The sequence below is a fragment of the Leuresthes tenuis genome, unplaced genomic scaffold (assembly GCF_036924035.1).
Source record: "Leuresthes tenuis unplaced genomic scaffold, fLeuTen1.0.hap1 SCAF_1, whole genome shotgun sequence".
NCBI lineage: Eukaryota > Metazoa > Chordata > Actinopteri > Atheriniformes > Atherinopsidae > Leuresthes > Leuresthes tenuis.
Window position 1 is genome coordinate 11,006,654 of NW_027325355.1, and position 22,031 is coordinate 11,028,684.

Below are 22,031 nucleotides of genomic sequence, written 5' to 3' on the forward strand. Positions count from 1 at the left end.
CTGGGAGGTAAATACTGATATTTGACTGTGAGCTGTCATCATCAGCAATCAGTAATAACTATATTACTGGGTTTTAATTTCACCTGAGTCATGTATCAAAGCCCAGTACAACATCTGACTCAGGATCTCATATCAGGACTCGAGTTTTAGAGTTTCATTCTCTTCAGAGCACGGTGATCAACCGAGTGTGACTGAGCATATTACATTCAGAGTTCCTCTGTAAGAAGAGAAAACAGCATTAAATGTTAAAATTAGAATTAATCAAAGTGTCACTTACCCAGCTTCTTCCCTCTGCAGCTCTCTGCTGTCTGGACCAGGTCTATGTAGATGAAGAGGAAATCCTCTGCTTCTTCTCCGACATCAGTCCTCTGTGTCTGCAGGCTGCCGTCACTCTGAAACTCTGCAAAGCATAAAAGAGTCTTAAAGTGATCAGAGGTCAGCTGCTGCAGCCTTATATGACTTCATTATAATCAATTATTAACGTGCAGCAGCTTTCTGGGTACACTCTGAGTGAACCTGAATCTGTACCTTTTATTTGAATGAAGTGTTTAGGAATCAGTTTGTCTTCTTTCTGGTCTTCTATATCAGATCTGATGTCTTGGCCAAGGCTGCTTCAACAAGTGAACCGGGGGAAGCCTGGTCGAACCATGACCTTCCGAATGGTGGACGACTGCTCTACATCCGCCCCAAGGGAGTGTTTTTTAAATTCCTTGAATACTTTAGTAAAGTTCTTACAATTGTAATAAGATCGGCTGGAAACTCTAAGAGCTTGAATTAGAGTGTCATGATCTCCGAACAATTTAAGTTTTGAAATCCGTTGTCTCGTCACTTCCTGTTTTATTTTGAAATGTTAACTTCTCCTCTCGTTTCAGATAACTTGCCCTTCCTCCCGTGTCCAGTGTCTGATTGTCTTCCCCGATTCCCAAGTGTTTCCACCTGTTCCCCTTGGCTCCTCGTGTGTTTAAATAGTCTTCATCTTCCCTTGTCGGGGGCCAGTGTGTTGTACCTTCAGTCGTCATCCTAGCCGCCGAACCTCTAGCCTTTGAATCCTGTGTCCTCAGTATTTGATCCCCATTGTACTCAGTATCTTTGATCTCTGTTTGATCACTGAAGTCGAGCGTACCTCCAGAGTTTTGTTTTGGTTAAAGTTTGATTAGAATTCCAGTTTAGCTTTTGATAACTTTTGTAGCCCGATTTGGTTTCCTCCATTTAGGAGTGACTTTGATTTGTAAGTTTATTAGCACCTCCGTTATAGGAGTGGTTGCATGACCTCGTTCCTTTTTGAATTTTCTAGATCCTCCATTAGACGGAGAGCTTTTCTTTGTGAGAGAGCAGCTAAATTTAAATAATAATCTTTTATAGTTTTTTGTTTTCCTCCTGGAGTGGAGTGAATGTTTTATTTGATTAAGTTTTATACTGGCATTTATCTCTGCCTTAGTTATTGAGACCAGTGTCATAGATTTTTCATAACTCTTGTTTCTCTGTTGGGAACACCTGTTAAGAAGTTTATAAATAAACTTTCTTATTCTGAAAAGATCCTGCATGTGTGTCCTGTGTCCTGCCGGTTTCTGACATAAAGAAACTGGACATTTTTTACAGAAAGATGACAAAGTCATTGAAAAGTTGATCCTTTATTTAGATGATTGCATTTATCCTTCACTTTCACAAATTCTGTATTACAGGTTCTTAAAGCCTAAATTATCCTCCAATTCTGGAACAATCCAACTACTGTACAACTCTCCAGAGTCTCCAGTACAACATAAAAGAATAGTAAAATGGATAATATCAAAGCTAATATCAAATTTACTTCTTAATTTATTTCACTTTATTTATCATAATTGTGTTGAATAAGCGATAGCATTTTTATTTGATCACAAACCTTCAATCCAAAGCAAGTGCTGTCAACTTTTAAAGTCAAAATATTGTTTGTAAAGGATCATTTCGGTTCTCTTTTCCAACATCCTGGAAGAATGGCAGCTTCCATCTTTAAAGGACTGCAAGAGGAAGAAGTTTCCAAGGAATCATTTAGAAGAGTTTCAAACAGAAACTGATTGAATCCATGAATCTGAAAAGGTGTTTCTGAGTGAAAGAGACAGACATGTACAGACTGAACTATCTGTTCAACAGTGATTCTCTGACAGGAGGAAACTCTTTATACTCAACACAGAGACACTGAGGAAACAGACTTGTACCAGACAACAAATCCAGGATGCAGAGGTTCTTCAGTGAATGTGGTGTTGAAGGTGTGGAGGTGGATCAGTGTGTCAGAGGAGACTCTGTAGAAGGACAGAGTGCCAGCAGGACGGTCCACATACACTGCTGCTCTGTGAGAGACAGAGGAGGAGGAGGAGGGGGAGGAAGAGGAGGAGGAGGAGGAGATGGGTGTTTCTCTCTTATTGTGACAGACAGAGTAACCTCCATCAGAGCAGCTCAGACTCCAGGACAGATCATTCTGTCCAAACACACAGTCATCACTTTCTCTTCTCCTTCTGATTCCTCTGTAACTCACTGATATATAAACTCCTCCTCTCCACTCAACCTCCCAGTAACAGCGACCAGTCAGAACATTTCTACACAGCAGCTGAGGCCACCAGTCAAATCTGTCTGGATGGTCAGGATATGACTGAACCTCCTCCACATGTGTCACCTTCCTGTTGTTGTCAGACAGTTCCAGGTTTCTGTTCACTGTGTTTGTGTCGATTGTGAGTTGACAGGAATCTGATGGAGAGAACAAACACAATCCAGCTGCAGTTATTGATCTATCATCTGTTCACTTTGATCAATGAGTGATGTGACAGTGTGAAGATGGTTGGATGTCATGAATCAGATGAAGAACACACTTACACTTCCTCAGACCTGGTGTCAACCATCGTTCTCCAGCAGGCTCCACCCTGAAAGGAGGAGGGGGGTCAGAGCAGCACAGTCTCTTTCAGCATGCAAACATGGACATTATATGGCTCTCACACACACATTGTTCTGCACTGAGAAAGGACCAGGAAAACATCTGGATACATCCACTGGAATGGAGCACAGTTGAAAATTTTAATAAATTTTCATTTAATCTTGACTGACTGTAACAAAGTGTGTGAGATCTCATCTACTCACCACTTTTCCCTGACACATCTTATCCATTAACATTTCTTTTACATGTGCTCATGTTGTTTTAGTTTAGCACTGCCACCGTAACGTTGCTGCATTTACTATCCCAGGTTTGCTTGTGTTGGCATTTTATTACAGTCTTTATCTTAGCATTTAAGTGGGATTGAAACACAAAGTCATTAATTAATGATGTCTCTGATGTCTCTCAACAGATCCAAATTTTTGAATTAGTCATCAATGCACACAAATGTCACATCGCCAAGACTGAGGTGTACCTTGGTTATGTAATTGGACACATCCACCCTCAAGTAAGTAGTATAAATACTTTAAGAATCATACAACTTCTCAACAAAAGGCACCTGAGGGCAATTAACCGGGGAAATTAATGTTAACAGTGTCTTAGTAGTCAAAAAACAATTCAGTGTTTTCAATATAAATGTTCCTACTTTCAAGATATTTTCAAGTGGTAGAAAAGTTTGGTTCTGTATCTGTTCAAGACACATTACCAATATGCTGCAGCAGGCCTCTCCATACCTGAGTTTGTGTGGATCCTTCAGTGCAGCCGTCAGCAGCTTCACTCCTGAGTCTCCTGGATGGTTGTAGCTCAGGTCCAGCTCTCTCAGATGGGAGGGGTTGGAGGTCACAGCTTCAGCCAGAGAAGCACAGCCTTCCTCTGTGATCAGACAGCCTGACAGGCTGCAGACATACAAAACAACATACATGGCTGAAACTCTTACACTGTTTTCACATGAGATACCCAACATTAATAGCTTCATCAATCTGTTAAAGTGACAGTGTTAAAACATTCACACATGGGTCACTTCTATATTCATGTTCCTCATGAATCTTTCAGATAAGGCTGTTAAAGTGACAGAAAAAGCCTTGATGCAATATATATTTGATATTTGCACAAAATGAAACAGTACACCCCCTTCGTAGAATCACCACCTTAACATGGTGGAGGGGTTTGAGTAAATCGGCCTCAGGGGAGGAATCAGACACAGGGCGATTCAAAGACCTTAATGAAACGGTAACAGTTAAAGTTACTTTGAAGGTTTGAGACATGAAATCTGAATGGTACATGTTCAGGACCTACATTGCAGATGCAGCTTCCAAAAGATATAGCCTGAAGGTTGTTAGTGCCTGTCGTGGCTGTAACTGGAGGACCTGTGGATGCGAGTGTTGAGGGAACCCATCAAGCTCAAGAAGGGGACCTTTCGGGCTTGGTTGTCCTGGGGGACACTGAGTAGCTAAAAGGGCTGCAGCATCGGTGGTTGCTGAAGCTAAAACTCGGATGTGGAAATACGGAGAAGGACTATTGAGTAGGATTTCATCACATCTTAAAGATCTAGTTGGAAATTTTCCCAACAGAATACTTTGCTCTCAGAGTTTCTAAAAGTAGAATCAGAAAATCAATTATCAGGCCCCTCTCAGTAGAACCAGCACAGGACACCAATTTATTCAGTTGTCACTAGATTCATGGAACAAGATTAATTGAAAGGGGTTTGGAGTTACTGAAGAGTTACTGTTTGTGATGGACAATCCATAGCTCGCACATAAATGAGACACAACTGGGGTTCAGATCAGGGAGGCCGTTCTTCCCAATCACATCTCTCCAGGTCATGCCATGTCATTATCAACATGGGCATTGAAGATCCTCAGAAGAACATAGGAATCCCCAGGTGACACCCTCTGTGGGATGCCACTCAGAGAGATAAACAACAGCCAGAACACAACAGCCAGTTTGGTGCATACTCACAAACAAAAGCCAAATCCTTCCCTTCTGCGACCTACAGCTGCAGTAAAGTGACCCGCCTGAGGCAAGGGCTCATCCTAAACCCGGAGAGAAAATTCCAGCACAGAAGTCCAAAAACTAGACACCACTCGAATTTAGTTCAGGAAGCCAGCCATCCCAATCACATCTATCCTGATCACTCCATAATTCCCAACAAGGGCATTGAAGTCCCACAGAAGAACAATGGAATCCAAGAAGGATGGGTAATCTGAACGGCAGATTGGTGCATATGCACAACAACAGTCAGAACCTTCCTTTCTGCGACTTGCAGCCGCAGTGCACCCTCTCGCTCACCGGGGGGAACTCCAGTGTAGAAGCGTTCAGCCAGGGGTGTGTGAGTATCCCCACACCCGCCTCCCTCCATGGGGAACTCTAGAGTATTAGAGAGTACAGCCCTTCTCCAGGGGTTTGGTTCCAGAGCCAAAGCTCTGTGTGGAGGTGAGCCCAACTATATCTAGTTGGTACCGCTCCATCTCACACACCAGCTCAGGCTCTTTTGCTACAAACGAGGTGACATTCCATATCCCTAGAGCCAAGTTGCAACACTGGGGATTGGCACACCCAGTTCCCCCTCCTCTGTCTATGTGCTAACAGACCAATAGTATGCGTTCGTTCATTCATTCAGCTTAAAGTATTGGTGAAATAAAGACACAATGCCTTATTTAGAGGCTGTATTGTCTATGCTCTGCTCTCTCCCGTTATATGGATATATGCGGATCTAAATATCTTCCGAAGGACGCCGACTTTCGCCAAACTGTTCTCGGTGAATAGATAAACGTATTTCATGTCAGAAATAAGGTCTAGGTTTAAAAATACCGGAGTTCCCCTTTAAGATGTTCAACAGAGAAGATGGGAAATTTTGCTCAATAAAAAGTTAGATGGATTACCAAGAGCCCTGTTTTCACCCTGAGGACCAGACACAAAACCCATCAAAAATCATTGAATGACTCCAGAGAAACTTAAATTATTGTTTCAAAAGTGAGAAAATAATTACAATATATATTCAAAAACATTTCCAAAGTAGAAAACAATTGCTACCGTTTTGGGGAGGAAAATTACTTGGTTCAGCTATATTAAACAGCAAGACATCTAATTATTTACTTATGTAAACCAGAATTACAATATTTATAAGCTGTACTATTGGATGATGAATCCTGACCTGAGAGATTCCAGTCTACAATGTAGACTACTTAGTCCAACAGACAGCTGCTTCAGTCCTGAATCCTGCAGGTCGTTGTTACTCAGGTCCAGTTCTGTCAAAGGACTGGAAGGACTGGAGGACTGGAAGCTGAGAACTGAGGACAGAGCTTCACAGCTTATCTCTGGAAGATTACAGCTCCTCAGTCTGCAGAAACAGTCATAATCAGAGAATGGTAAACAAATGATCCAAACATTTATTCAGCAAGTTTGATCAGTCACCTGCCCCTTCTCCAGTAGGATCAACCATACTGCAGCTCCTGTCATCTAACCCACCCCACCTCCAACTCCACAATCATCTCAACAACAGTCACCTCTACACCCCCTCTGTTACCCATTAAATCCAGCTGACACACACACAGAGTGAAGAAATGGTCAGAAGACGCTGAGGGGGATTTGAAGGATGAATGCTAGCCAAGCTATGATCACGCCTGGACAATGTTTCTCATCCCATAAATGACACCAAGACTGCACTGAAAAGCTCAATTACTGACAGGCTACTGAAAGGTAAATGTTTCTATTCTATTCTACAATATTCTATTCAGTCTGGATATTTTCATCTTTTATAACACCATCAGTTGGTATAATGTAAAATCAGACAGTATCAAAGCATTCGAACCTGAGAGATTGCAGTTCACAGTGTGGACTCTTTAATCCAACGCACAGCTGCTTCACCCCTGAATCTCTCAAGTTGTTCTTACTCAGGTCCAGCTCTTTCAGATTGGAAGACGGGGAGTTGAGCATTGCGGACAAAAGTTTAAAGCTTCTCTCTGACAGCTTACAGCCATTCAGCCTGAACAGATAATAACAAAGTGACAAGTAATACATTATTTATTTCTCCTGTTGGAAAGACAGCTGTGTTTTTGAATGATGATAGCTTACAGAGCTTTGTTGGAGGCTTTGACCACTGGCAGCAGCCTCAGAAGAGCCTCCTCTGAAGCAGAGTATTTCTTCAGGTCAAACACATCCAGATCTTTTCCTGATGACAGTAAGATGAAGACCAGAGCTGACCACTGAGCAGGAGACAGTTTATCTGTGGAGAGACTTCCTGAACTCAGGTAACGTTGGATCTCTTCCACTAGAGAACGATCATTCAGTTCATTCAGACAGTGGAACAGATTGATGCTTCTCTCTGCAGACAGATTCTCACTGAACTTCTTCTTGATATAATCAACTGTTTCCTGATTGGTCTGTGAGCTACTTCCTGTCTGTGTCAGCAGGCCTCGTAGGAGACTCTGATTGGTCTGCAGGGAAAGACCCAGGAGGAAGCGGAGGAACAGGTCCAGGTGTCCATTTGGACTCTGTAAGGCCTTGTTCACAGCACTCTGGAAGAAGAGAGTCTCTTTCAGTGTTTCAGACTCCTGAGACTTTGATTGTTTTTCCATCAGGTTGACTCCAGAGTTGATGAAGGTCAGATGGACATGAAGAGCAGCCAGAAACTCCTGAACACTCAGATGGATGAAGCAGAACACCTTCTCCTGGTACAGCCCTCTCTCCTCTATAAAGATCTGTGTGAACACTCCTGAGTAGACTGAGGCTGCTGAGATATCGATGCCACATTCTGTCAGGTCTGATTCATAGAAGATCAGGTTTCCTTTCTGCAGGTGCTCAAAAGCCAGTTTTCCCAGAGACTCAATCATCTTCCTGCTCTCTGGACTCCAGTGTGGATCTGTCTCAGCTCCTCCATCATACTTGACCTTCTTCACTTTGGCCTGAACCACCAGGAAGTGGATGTACATCTCAGTCAGGGTCTTGGGCAGCTCTCCTCCCTCTCTGGTTTTCAACACATCCTCCAGAACTGTAGCAGTGATCCAGCAGAAGACTGGGATGTGGCACATGATGTGGAGGCTTCGTGATTTCTGGATGTGGGAGAGGATCCTGCGGGCCTGCTTCTTATCTCTGAATCTCTTCCTGAAGTACTCCTCCTTCTGTGGGCCAATGAACCCTCTGACCTCTGTCACCATGCCAACACAGTCAGGAGGGATCTGATTGGCTGCTGCAGGTCGTGTGGTTATCCAGAGGCGAGCAGAGGGAAGCAGTTTCCCCCTGATGAGGTTTGTCAGCAGCACATCCACTGAGGTGGACTCTGTAACATCAGTCAGGGGCTCCTTGTTGTGGAAGTCCAGAGGAAGTCGACACTCATCCAGACCGTCAAAGATGAACACAACCTGGAACTCTTCAAAGCTGCAGATTCCTGCTTCTTTGGTTTCAGTAAAGAAGTGATGAACAAGTTCCACCAAGCTGAACTTTTTCTCTTTCAGCACATTCAGCTCTCTGAAAGTGAATGGAAACATGAACTGGATGTCCTGGTTGGCTTTGCCTTCAGCCCAGTCCAGAGTGAACTTCTGTGTTAAGACTGTTTTCCCAATGCCAGCCACTCCCTTTGTCATCACTGTTCTGATTGGTTCATCTCTTCCAGGTGGGAGTTTAAAGATGTCTTCTTGTCTGATGGTTGTTTCTGCTCTGCCTGCTTTCCTGGATGCTGTTTCAATCTGTCTGACCTCATGTTCATCATTGACCTCTCCAGTCCCTCCCTCTGTGATGTAGAGCTCTGTGTAGATCTGATTCAGAAGGGTTGGGTTTCCTGCTCTAGAAATCCCCTCAAACACACACTGGAACTTCTTCTTCAGAGCAGATTTAAGTTTACGTCCACAAAATTCTGAATGGACACAAAGAGTAACAATAGTAAATAAATATTTCAACCCTGTAAAGAATGAGTATTTGAACATGTGTTGTTCTGTGTGTTGAGACATCAGTAAATGTGTCATTTATCCAGCAGGTTAAGTCTTTAGAGAAATCCTCTTACTGCTCTGCAGACGGTCAGCCAGCTCCTCCTGCTTCATTCTCCTCAGGAAGTGAACTGTGATCTTCACTAAAGCCTCTCTGCTGCTCCTCTGCTCTTCATCCTCATCCTCCCTCTGACCCTCTAAGCATTCTGGGTAATCTGGATTCAGAACCCTCTGGATCTTCTTCAGCTCCTCCTTCACAAAAGTGACCATGTTGTCCTCCAGCAGCTGGAACAGAATACTATATGAATGAGCCAATCAGACTGCAATCATGGAGCCAAACGTCAGATCCATGTTGGACACACTGACAATCCACTGGTCTACAAAGTGCAGCATGGAGATGACTGTGAACAGAATAGATGGAAAAGTAGTTGTTGTACATGTACAGACCATAAATATGGAGTCCAGCTGTGTTTGATGCTGCTGGGCAGACTGACCACTGGGAACCTCTGAGCTCTGCTGGTCCACTCTGTGGAGGAATCATGAAGAATGAGCTCACATTCTGTCTGTCCACACAGAGACAAACACAAGGTAAAGGTCATATTAGTTAGATTGTTGATTACAACTCTGTCAAAGATTGCTCTCACTACTATTAACAGTGAAATATAATTTCTGTCTGTATTTCAGTGGAGCTTCAGTAGCTTCTATTTTATTGTGCTTTTATTGACCTTTTTAATGATGTGGACCACCAAGATATTCTCACAAGTTGTTTTCAGTCATTCAACATGTGCCTATGTGCCTGTTTTTCTTGTTTTGCTTTAAACAGAACTTGAAGATGTCACTAGCTTTAGACAATTCCACAGGACCATTGTTAATATAACCATCTATTTATGCATTAGACAACATTCTGCTGTGGTAGAAGAACACAGCCGCTGTGGGAACATCCTCTATGCTGTCATCTCTTACATGTGATGGACACAACAGGTCCATCAGTAAAACCCATTCATCCCTCTCTCCAACGACTCTCTACAGCTCCTCCTGGGGGATCCTGGAGGTGACCCCAGGCCAAATGGGATATATGATCCCTCCAGTTTGTTCTGAGTCCCCCTTCGGGGTCTGCTAACAACAACAGTAGCTTCTTTTAAATCATCAACTTGTATTTTAGACCTAATCCCAACCAGATTGTTCAAGAAGATCTCTATATTGGATTTGATCAGTCTGTCTTTGTTGCCAGGATATGTACCTCAGACTTTTAACAACATGCTGAAGGATGCACATCTTTTGTCCAGAATTAAATTTTTGTGAATCTCAACTCCTCCTTCCAGTTGAAGAACACATGAACAAAGGCCCTGGAGTGGAGCTGGTCAGTGTTTGATTGTATAAGACTAATTTTAGTGAGCACAGGTAAACATGTAAACAGCTTTTTGTGAAACATTCTCAAAATTAATCTGATGCAGCACTTTGTTATGATTTTAATGGGGCTGTCAAACAATCAATTACTTTAATCGCAATTAATCACATTTTTCCAAAGTTAACTCACGATTAAACTCTATATTACGGTGTACATTTTAGGACATCCTCAGGATCAGGCAATTCGGCGTCATTCCTCAGATGAAAAGGTGTCAGACTGGCACCAAAAGGCTTCATAAAAAAAACTTTTCACAATGAACGGCCTCAAAAAAAAACAAATGTCACACTCAACGGCATCAGCTCAAACGTTGTCATTTAAAACGGCTTCAGCTCAAAAGTTCTCATTTAAAAAGGCTTCGGCTCAAAAGTTCTCACATAAAACGGCTTCAGCTCAAAAGTTGTCACACTGAACGGCATCAGGAAAAAAAAACGTCAGACTGAAAGGCATCAGCTAAAAGGTTGTAAAACGGCACCGGGAAAAAATGTCACGGGTGCAAAGTCTAGGCAATGATAGTCTTTGGTCTGGGTTTGACCCATGGATGTAATATAATCCATGGTTTGATCGCGGAAATAAATGATGTCGACCAGAGACAACTTCGCCATCGACTTGCGACCGAATCTGCAATGGCAACCGCTCCAAACAGAAAGATCCTAGACATATTTGGAACAGGACACGAACGTAAGTTTTATTTTATTTTGTTTTTCTTTCTTTCACAACGCAAATCTGTCTCTAAAATTTGCTATTTGATGTGAACCAAAGGGGAACTATGAAAGTCCAGTCACTTTTGCGCAGTTTTGCTAAACCACCTCCTGGCCATGTGCATTTGTTTACAACAGAGCCGGCGAGTAATCAACTAAAAGAGCGGCAGATGACATTAGGCTATGTTGTTTTATATGTGACTTGTGGTACTATCTGTGAGCTACAACAGTAGACCTTGCATGGAAGTGCACCGTTTTAGCTGTGGGGAGTAGATAGTAACAAAGTAATTAATATCTCTAGGGTAAGTTGAGACGCCTGCCCCATACACTAAATAATTTAAATAAGCAGACGCAATTTAATTAAAATATAATATAACTGTGTGGATTTAGTGATCTTGACAATGAAAAGTCAATCTTACCCACTCTCTCCTAAATGGCATGCACCCAACTTTATTTAAAAATGTCGCACTGTGGTTGAGCAATAACATTTTGCTTGTTGTACATCTTTTTCAGACATTCTTTGAAGATGTCAGCCCCGACACAAAGAAGTATACACAATGCTGAAATGTGTAAACTTACTGTTTCTGAATAAGACTTATGTACAAATATTTGTTTTATTGATTTTCCAGTGTGTTGTCAGTCCATTATCATTGGTTTGCTTTATTTCTCATTTTGCAGTTAGGAGTCAATTATTATTATTTTTCCCCTTTTTTTTCTTTCACCTTGCCTTGCATGCAATTAGTGGCATTGCACACAGTGCACCTCCTCATATTGGCTATATGAGCATGCATGACTTGACAATGGCCTTGTTGCTGTCTGAAACGTCAAATAAAAAAATTGGAGTTGAGTGTGCGGCGTCCTCCCTTTATCCATGTTTGCTCCTTCACCAGCACCTCCATAAACTGTGGTGTGCGTTACTTTCACTAAAAAAAACAAACCAGACAGACTAACACAAGTTATCGATACCTCAATAAATTGCACAGACAGTTACAATTTCAGTACACTAAATTACTTGTCAAAACACTTAAAGGATTTTGACAACTTTTGAGCTGATGCTGTTTTAAATGACAACGTTTGAGCTGATGCCGTTGAGTGTGACATTTGTTTTTCTGAGGCCGTTCATTGTGAAAAGTTTTTTTATGAAGCCTTTTGGTGCGAGGGTGACACCTTTTCATCTGAGGAATGACGCTGAATTGCCTGATCCTGAGGATGTCCTAAAATGTACACCGTACTATATTAAGAGTTATAATCAAATAAACACAAAGAAAATGTCTTTTAATAAAAACGTGCATTGTAGACCCACTTGAAATGTCTATTTAAAAAGTACAGTACATAAAAAGGGTGGAATGCTCTCTCCGGGTCGGAAATAAGATCCTTCCACAAGTGGAGGAGTTCAAGTATCTCGGGGTCTTGTTCACGAGTGAAGGACGGATGGAACGGGAGTTTGACGGACGGATCAGTGCGGGTCCACAGTGTTGCGGGCTCTGCACCGACCCATCGTTGTGAAGAAGCAGCTGAGCCAGATGGCGAAGATCCCCGATTTACTGGTCAATCTACGTTCCCATCCTCACCTATGGTCACGAGCTGTGGGTAGTGACCGAAAGAACGAGATCGCGAATACAAGCGGCCGAAATGGGTTTCCTCCGCAGGGTGTCTGGGATCTCCCTTAGAGATAGAGTGAGAAGCTCAGTCATCCGGGAGGGGCTCGGAGTAGATCTGCTGCTCCTCTGCATTGAGAGGAGCCAGATGAGGTGGCTCGGGCATCTGGTTAGGATGCCCCCTGGGGAGGTGTTCCGGGCTCGTCCCACTGGGAGGAGACCCCGGGGAAGACCCAGGACACGTTGGAGAGACTATGGCTCTCGGGGTCTCCCCGGAAGAGCTGGAGGAAGTGGCCGGGGACAGAGACATTTGGGTTTCTCTGCTCAAGCTGCTGCCCCCGCGACCCGACCTCCAGAGAAGCGGCAGATAATGGATGGATGGACAGTACATAAAATGTCACAAAAATGTGATCTTAAACCTGACGAGGTAGTAGACAACAAACGAAAACAGAACAGGGCCTAATGACAGTTAAATGAATGAAAAACTGCAGTTATTAGACACATCAGATTCAGAACTCTGAACTCTTAGTGACTTTTATTCAATTTAAATCTCTAATTCAGCGATTAATCGTGATCAAAAAAGATTGTTTTTAATTAATCGCATCGCGATCAATGCGTTAACTATGACAGCCCAAGATTTTGATAATCTTTCTTACCTCTGTGCTACCTGTTGGTATCCATATCTGTCAGATATGGAAGTATTCTTCATGGATAACCAGCTGGGTTCAGCACTCTCCAGCTTCCTCCTGATTAAAAAACATAGATTATAATCTTCTCTGCACCCAGAACACAGTCAAAACTCAGAAGGTGATCAACTCAAAATGTCACATGTTGAATTTAATCTAAACCATTTAAATTAAATATCTTGAAATAAAACTAAATAATAAACCTAAAATACACTGAGAACAGTAAATGATAAATAATAAGCAAAGATCATAAACCCTCCATTTTGCTTTTGTAAAGTAACAGAATAAGAGATCATTTCTATGGAAATAAACTAAGTCTTCCATCACACACAGATGTTCACATCCATGAAACTAGAGTCAGGGTTCCAGATGTGGTGCCAAGTATTACAAGCTTTATATCTACAGACAGGTGAAGCTGTTTGATTCAAACCTCTGATGCAGAATGTCTGCTGTTCTCTTTGCTGTTGAAGTGTGTGTTGTCATAAAATAAAACAATCAGAAGAAAAGGTTGTGGATGTCCACAATTTTGTTATGAACTCATACATGTGTTTGTTTAGTTAGAGGTGTATCAGTTTATTAGCAAATGTGAATAAATGATCACAGCATCTACTGCTAGAGACTGTACAACAGTTCATTTCCAGCACAAAGTGGACTCAATACTTAGATTTCCTATGTGTGACAGACAGAAATATATTGCATTATTATTATGATGAGCAAAGTTTAAATGTGGCGGTAGGTGATGGAGGCTGTGTTTGTGGAAAACATCCAACACGCACCGCTTCACATATGAACATAGAAATGGATGTGAAACAGAGCTGAGCTCACATTAAACACATGTTGGAGTAAAAACTGTTCAAACGGACTCTACTACATTTTACTCTGTTACAACATTTGCACTCAGCTCACCTCTTAAAGGATGGATGTTGGTCTGATTTGAAGTTAAGAGGAAAACTCATTGACTCATTGCTCTTAAAGGACACACAGCTGGGTCCAGGTTCAGGTTCAATGTGAAATTCAGTTGGAAAATTTGGAGAGATCCTGAAAGAAAAAGATTTGTTTTAATAAAGTCAAGATTTTCCATAAAATTCTACCAGAAACAAAGTTGTTTTGATCAATTCTGTGAGACAAAAATATAATTACAAACTTGGTGGATCCATTTATTAGCAATTGTGAATAAAAGATCACAACATGTACTGCCACAGACTGAAGAAATGTTCATTTCCAATACAATGGAGAAATGGATGTGAAACAGAGCTGAGCTCACATTAAACACATGCTGGAATAAAAACTGTTCAAACTGACTCTGCTACATTTTACTCTGTTACAACATTTACACTCAGCTCACCTCTTAAAGGATGGATGTTGGTCTGATTTGAATAAAAGAGGTAGATCCATTGACTCATTGCACTTAAAGGACACACAGCTTGGTTCAGGTTCAGGTTCTGTTTCAGGTTCTGGTTCAGGTTCAGGTTGGTTCCTGTGAATAAAGGTGGTTTGGTGATGTGAGTGCTGAGCTCTGACATGGAGAAGAGTCATGGACAGTTAGAGATGGTCATCTCACCTCTGAGCTTTGCTCTGGCTCTCATGTTCCCCACACAGAGTGGTTTTAGTGTCCTCACACTGATCCATGCTGCTGAATTCACATCAGTTCACACACACTTTCTACCTTCATCTGCAGAGGAAACACAAATCATTCATCTGCACATCAACTCAAATCCTCCTCTCCATCATTTGGGCTGTAAAAAGATCAGCTGCTGTTCTTCCACCAGTCCACTGGAGGGAGGCATGGAGCAGCACAGACATCATAATTATGATGATGATGATGATGATGATGATGATGATGATGATGATGATGATGATGATGATGATGATGATGATGATGAAGCATTTCCATTCAGTGACACACACTGATTATCTGAACCTGCAGCATTATGATAAATCTGATATCTGAAACACTCTGATGGGCTGAATGCAGGACTGAACTGACATGAACAGCTATACTGTAGATAAGTAGCAGCAGGACTCCAGAAATCCATCCTGCAGGATCACTGCAGTCTGACAGGAACCACCAGGGGGCGCTCACTCCTCTCTGTTAAATATTATTCACTGATGAGTCCACATGATCACACACAGAGGCTCCAGACACACCTGAATTATGATCCTTCATAAAATAAGTATTATAAAATAAGTCAAATTAAAGTTAAACAGTCTATTGTCCTCTGTTGGAGGAGAAAACAGCAGCAGACTGAGTGGAAAACATTTCATGTTGGTAACAAGCTGCAGCTCCTCATCAACACACACTGATTGTTGCTGTTTACTCTCAGCTCACATGACTTGTGTCTCATCAGCAGAGGAAATCTCTCTCTGCTCGGAGACTTTGTTAAATGAATGTGAAGTGTCACTTACTCAGCTTCTTCCATGAACTTCTTCCCTCTGCAGCTCTCTGCTGTCTGGACCAGGTCTGTGTGGAAGAAGAGGAAATCCTCTGCTGCTTCTCCGACATCAGTCCTCTGTGTCTGCAGGCTGCCGTCACTCTGAAACTCTGCAAAGCATAAAAGAGTCTTAAAGTGATCAGAGGTCAGCTGCTGCAGCTTTATATGACTTTAATTCACCAATAATTAACCTGCAGAGCAAACAGCTTAAACAGAGCTGAGGCCTTCAGTCCGATCACTGATCAGCGCCTGGACATAAAAAACTGAAGAAAATGATTAATTTGTTCATGTCGTAGAACCAAAGCTCTGGTGAAGACTTCAAGGCAAACTGAAAAGTGTTTTTTTCCCAGTTTGTGTGTGAGGGAAAAAGCTTTCAATGTACTGCATTCAGGACCAAAGCTGACTCATGTTTGGTGATAATTCATCTCTTTCAGTGGTCACTGCTGGTACATGAGTTACAGGTGAGGTGGAAACACTTGATGTCAGAGAATCAGGTGAAGTTATTGTGACTTATAGAAGCTGCTGGACTGCAGCTAAACACTTTAAATGTTTCTGACAGCAAACATCCAATCAAAAGTGTTCAAAACAAGATAATAAAAATAAGATTAATGATAAACTTTTATGGGCTGGATGTGAATCGTGTGAAAGTTTGTGATTTATTTATCATTTTGAGTAGGAACTGATAAAAACATGTGGTTAACATGAATAATTTTAGAAGTGATGTTGAATTATTTCCATTGTTGTGAATAATATTAACAAATCCTGCTGTTGGTGAGAAAATCCCCACCTATTACCTGCCCTGCCCCCATCAGGGGTGGAGCTGTGACTCATTGCAGGCAGCAGCTCAGCTGTGCCTCAGTCTGTGGAGAGGAGAGTCCTCTTCTTTAACGCTCTGTTTGAACAAACTGTGAGTCTGAGCTTTGTCTTCAGTAACTTTCCTGTTTTACTTTATTGTTGTGTTTAATCCAAGTGGAAAACATTTAGTCTTGTTTCCTCTTTCCTTTTTGGTTTAGTTCAAGTAGTTTAAGAACAAACATTTAGAGTTTTGTCATTGTTCGCATTTCCTGTTAAAAAATCCTCTAAAAACTAAAGCGTAAGTCTTCAAAATGTTGAGGTGACTAAAGCTTCCAGTCAAAGTGAACTGGGAGATGTTGCTTCATCATCATCAGAATCATGCTGTGTGTGCTGGGCTGCAGCTCCATGCCTCCATCTACTGGACTGATGGTAGAAATCCAGCAGCTTCCTCTGCCTCAGACTCCACACTTTAACTTTATTTGGAGATCAACAGGGATCAACATAATTAATATATTTATAATACAAAGGGAAGGGTTTTAAATCATGTGTGTAACCACCAATAATCTCTGGTTACAGCACCTAAGGGTCCAATATGAAGAGTACAGCTTTAACAAATCTTAAATATACTGAGGGGCATCACCGTGCTGCAGCTGAGGTGCAGATGAAGGTAGAAAGTGTGTGTGAGCTGATGTGAATTCAGCAGCATGGATCAGTGTGAGGACACTAAAACCACTGTGTGGGGAACATGAGAGCCAGAGCAAAGCTCCATCTCTAACTGTCCATGACTCTTCTATCAGCTCTCACATCAAACCATCAGCAGCAAACTTCTCCCAGTGCTGGAACTGGAGCCAGTTGTGTTCTTCCAGAGTGACCACAGAGAGGATTTTATTCAGCTTAGGATCAATATTCTGCCTCAGTGAGCTGAGTTGTGTTTGAGTGGTGGTGAAATGTAAAGAATTGTCTCTTTCTGCAGTGAAGTGGCTTTAGTGGGGTATGAAAATGTAAAAATTATCAGAAGGTGCATGTGTGGCTCTCTGCTGATGATTATCTACCCCACAGTTTGTTGCTGCATGTGGACTTGATTGTGCAGTTATTGTGGTCCTTCATGTGCAAAACAGGAACATCAGTGAAAGAGTAATCCAGGATGGTTCTTCTGGTAATTCTAGTGATCTAAACTTAACCGGCTCGTAGATGAAGGAGGACCCAGATTCACATGCAGGAGTCAGAGGAATGAGAACTTCATTCAGAACTCAATGAGCAGCCCTGGTCATACATGTGTTGAGGGAGGCAATGACTAATACAATCAGTAACAGCAACCAGGAGTGAAGCAGAAGCAGAACTAAATAAAATGCACAAGGCACTGAGCAAACAAAATGAAACAGGAAGCAAACTGACTGATGTGCAAAAGTGAACTAATTTCAAGATGAAAAAGAACAGAAATCCAGAGAACAAGATCAACAGGAAAACTGAAACATTTAACGTAATAGCTTGCAAAATATGGAAAAATAGCGCTGAAAAAGAACATTTCCCACTTAAATAACACTAAACTTAACACAATTTAGCAGCTATGATGTGAACACAAAAAGAATAAACTCATCTGGCCATTTCACCCACACATTTATCAGTAGGTCATACTTTTCTGCTGCTGCTGGTACAAATGTGCCTTTCTCTGCTTTGCAGGTCATCTCTCATACTGGGGAACAGATTCTTTTTCAACCTTTTGCTGTATCCTGACACTGGATTGACTGCAGGAACTGGATGAGCGCTGGTCTCTGAGCACTTGGACTGGGTTTGGTTTCAGATTCATTTGCACATTGATGCTAAAAGCATCTTCAAAGCATCTCGCTCTGTTATTATTGCTTTTACTGTCATTTCTAAGAGCTTGAATATGCAGCTGGCCTCGAGTTCTGTGATGCACACTTTCATCTCCATTGATCCTTTCTGCAGTTCCACCACTGCTGGAACACTGATTAATGGTGAAATAACACAAGGCCAGGGCCGTACGCAGGGCCCAAAAATACTGAGGTCATGAGTCAGAACTTCTAGTCGGGTTCAGGGGCTCCCCTGGACATTTTTTTAATTCCGTTATTTAAATCTGGCCATTTTCAGAGTCTTAAAAGATCAAAAACAACATCATAATGACTTTTATTTGTTTTGTTTGTTATCAGAGAACATCAGCCTCATCCTAAATGATTTGCAAATGAGTTACAATGTAAAACTGGAGAATGAATTTCATCAAGTCATGGATTAGGAATAAAAAGGAATGAACTGTCCTGGGACAGAGGGATAATATATACAAATGCTTCATATTTCCTTCAGTATTTAAAATAGATACCCAAGCCCTATTTCACTATCATGTTGGTGATAGTGTCTAATCTGTTCACTCTTGTTAAGGAAAACCAGCTTCTGAACACATTTCTATTATAATCTTACACAATACTTCAATTATCCTGCATTATACATCTGACTTTTAAAACGTACACAGGTCTGGCATAGTCTCTTCCTTTTATAGTACCTGCTCTCCCTCTATCACTGCTCCTCTTCTTGCTGCTTGGCCCAAAGATGAGCTTGGTTTGGCTCAGCCTTTTCCTCCCTATCCTGTTTTCCCTTTAGTGAAGAATATAAAAAACTGGACGATCTCACTCACCTGCACCTTAATGCTAACGTCAATAATATTGTTAATATTGTACATTTTTACACTTATATTTTAATACCCTACACTCGACACTTTTTTACTGAAGCATTTTCTCTTATTTTGTGTGGACTTATTGTGCCAAGTTCTTTTTTTTCGACATATTTATATTTAAATTCTTATCTTTAATTCTTGGTAGCAGGTAAAAAGAAAATTTCACTGCACATTGTACTATGTATGATTATGTATGTGACAAATAAAACTCTTGAATCTATAAACACAGTCAAATACTAAACTGATAGAAATGAAAACAATACTCCATTTCAACATCATGTTTTCAGATGTGTCAGAAATCTTAAAAAAAAAAACCTTGAGGGCGGTGCAGAGCTTTTGGAATTTGAGGTAAAAATGGGGCATTCTGAGGCTTTTTGAAGGACCATTATGGTGACTCATGAAGTAAGGGCAAGTTACCACAGAAAATGATTTATTATTATTATTTTGAAAATTAAAGGGGTGTTTTATTTTGTTTCTGCGCACGACTTCCTGTCCCGCGCGAGCTGCTCTGTGCAGTGTTGCTGCGTTGTGCTCCGGCATCCGGCAGAAATATAGAACAGGTTCAGCATCCAACGTTGAGAAATCAACACTGAATAAACGATTAATTTTCAATCGAAGACGTCGCTGACATTTCAATCGCAACATGAATGTTGACTCAACCGGTGGAAATTGATTGACGACCGGTACTGACGGAGTTAACCAAAATTAAACTTTGATTCATGTTTCCTTGCTATCCGAGTAGGACGCTGGGCTGCAATAAAAATATCTCCACATTAGAATGCATTTTTTCTCACAGTCATCTACCACCTAAACTGCTCTCCACCTACATGTTTAGCTTGATGTGCTCCTCTTTCAGTGACTGGTGTGACTGACTGACTCACTAACGGTAACAACATCAAAGTCAGACTTATGTGTGGTAGTTACCATAGCGACAGTGCATGTTGTTGATGACGCGCAGCACGTCTGCCCAAACTGAGCAACTGTTTTATTAAACAGCGCTACTCTTGGCTCTTCAAATATAAAATCACCACAATTTAAACAAAAAATAATAATTTAAAAAATACAGAGGACACGACCTCGGTGTCCTCTATGGTAGTTACTGCCTTGCTCCTATGATTAGATGCAGAGGACAGCTGATTTCCCTTTGCCTGCCTTTTGTGTTGAAGGACTGAGTCACACAGTTTTATCAACAGCTTTTTTATTTTTTGGACTTTTTTGAAAGAGTATCCAAACCCATAGAAATTGCTGCTCCTTGATTGGATGATTGGTTGGCCCATGGGTGGGCACCGAGTTAATTGTGCAGGCTTTTGAGTAGTTCTCCTTGTCGCTGATTGTTACCATGGGATTGTTTTTCCTGTTTCCTTCTCCTTTGGCTTCTGTGTCCAAATTCCAAATGGAGAGCATGGGAAAATATATGCATTGCAAATTAATATGCAAGAAGGAACCAAATAGGTTCAATTAGTGACACCCAGAGGTGAGAAGGCAAATAGCACAGAACCTCTCAGCTGAATGTTCCACTTTTTCAACATTAAGCAATTTAAGCCCTCTCTTTGGAATTGGTCAATCACATACTCTGGTGTGACTAACCTTGTCCACTCATTTTCGTTCCAGAACATAAACATGACAGCGCACAACTGAAGGTTCCACCGAGATTTGAACTCGGATCACTGGATTCAAAGTCCAGAGTGCTGACCTTTACACCATGGAACCCCTTCCACAGTCAAACTACGCTCTTAGTCATGCAAATGCTTGACAACATAAAGGTTAAATTTTTCAGCGGTGCTCTTACAGCTTGTATTCTTAATATGGGCACGACAGTTAAGCAACACATTCTGTATCTTCGCTGGTCAAAGGTTAGAATCCGCCTGTCATGTGGAGGAATGGGGTTCGATTCCCTGACAGGGAGGGTGCCATTTTCCCTGAGCAGCTGGTGGTTCACCAAAGTCCGTTTCACACCTCAGCATTGGAGAATCTCTTGAAAACCTGCAAAAAATGACTTTACGACATAGATTATCTGCTGGAAATGCATTCTCACAGAGCTCCAGAGTGGTTCCTGGGGACAGCTCATAGGAACAGACAAATAATATGCAGCCAGGAGCTCCATATTCACCTCACAGACGCCTCTTATTTAATGTTGTAAAAGGAGTTTTACTGCTGATCTGTCATGTGTTCATGTTAGCTGCACCAAATAGAGAAATTTCACTCACTTTAAAAAACAGTATCACACATACAGATACATTAATACTAACAGGTTAAAAAAACAAGGCAAAAGTAACATAAAATACCCAAAAGGCAAACTTCTACACTGCTATATGCTGTGTCTCTGTTTGTCTCTGTTCTCATTCATGACTTTGTCTCTGGCTGTTTTTATGTGTTTGTTTTGGTCCTACTTGTTATCAGTTTATTGTGTCTGATTATCTGTTTTGGTTCATAGTTTTGTGGCCTTATTTTTCCCCATAAGACTGATGCTCACTCAGGTGAAAGCTTCAGACTGTGCGATGATTTCTGCACCAGACACGGGCAGAAACACCATATATACAAATGCATTTGGATAGTTCCAGACATGTGTAGTTATAGATATGTTTGGAAGCACACAGCAACACTCCCACATCAGCCAGCACGACAGAAACTGACAGAAAGTGGCGTCCTAAAACAGATGCCAGTTATAAAAGAGGGAAAGAAGACTGAATTCAGCCTTGAACAAGTTTAAGTTTGAACTTGCACAACACTGCTCAGAGTATTTAGTATTCAGGAGTATTTTACAGCAAAAATCAGCGTTTAGCTACATGTCATTAAACTTGTTTAATAAGGGTTGTATCGCATCGCATTAAAAGGCAAAACAGTGGGAATTAGTTTCATTACAAACTCCTGATCCAGCCTAATTTCTTTCTGACTGTCTTGTCATCTT

At 41.5% G+C, this 22,031-nt stretch overlaps 2 protein-coding genes and 1 non-coding gene across 3 annotated transcripts in view; all 3 read right to left on the reverse strand.

Moving 5' to 3' along the window:
* LOC140296621 (uncharacterized) overlaps positions 1-22,031 on the reverse strand; it is a 581,862-nt gene that overhangs the window by 241,977 nt on the left and 317,854 nt on the right. The window lies entirely within an intron of this gene.
* On the reverse strand, positions 1,894-7,614 carry LOC140292220 (NACHT, LRR and PYD domains-containing protein 14-like). The gene is made up of 5 exons (XM_072379471.1): positions 6,974-7,614; positions 6,711-6,884; positions 6,054-6,239; positions 3,634-3,795; positions 1,894-2,891 (listed from the first exon to the last, which is right to left on the reverse strand). The coding sequence occupies exons 1-5, from the start codon at positions 7,474-7,476 to the stop codon at positions 2,780-2,782; spliced, it is 1,137 nt and encodes a 378-aa protein (XP_072235572.1). The 5' UTR covers positions 7,477-7,614; the 3' UTR covers positions 1,894-2,779.
* On the reverse strand, positions 20,762-20,833 carry trnaq-uug (transfer RNA glutamine (anticodon UUG)). The gene has a single exon. It is a non-coding gene; the product is annotated as a tRNA-Gln (tRNA).

Coding starts and splice junctions, on each gene's coding strand:
- LOC140292220 (XM_072379471.1), bottom strand. CDS start 7,476: ATGGAAAAACAATCAAAGTCTCAGGAGTCTGAAACACTGAAAGAGACT. Junction 6,240..6,710: donor TGTGAACTGCAATCTCTCAG/GTTCGAATGCTT, acceptor CTGTTTCTGCAG/ACTGAGGAGCTGTAATCTTC. Junction 3,796..6,053: donor TGTAGACTGGAATCTCTCAG/GTCAGGATTCAT, acceptor GTATGTCTGCAG/CCTGTCAGGCTGTCTGATCA.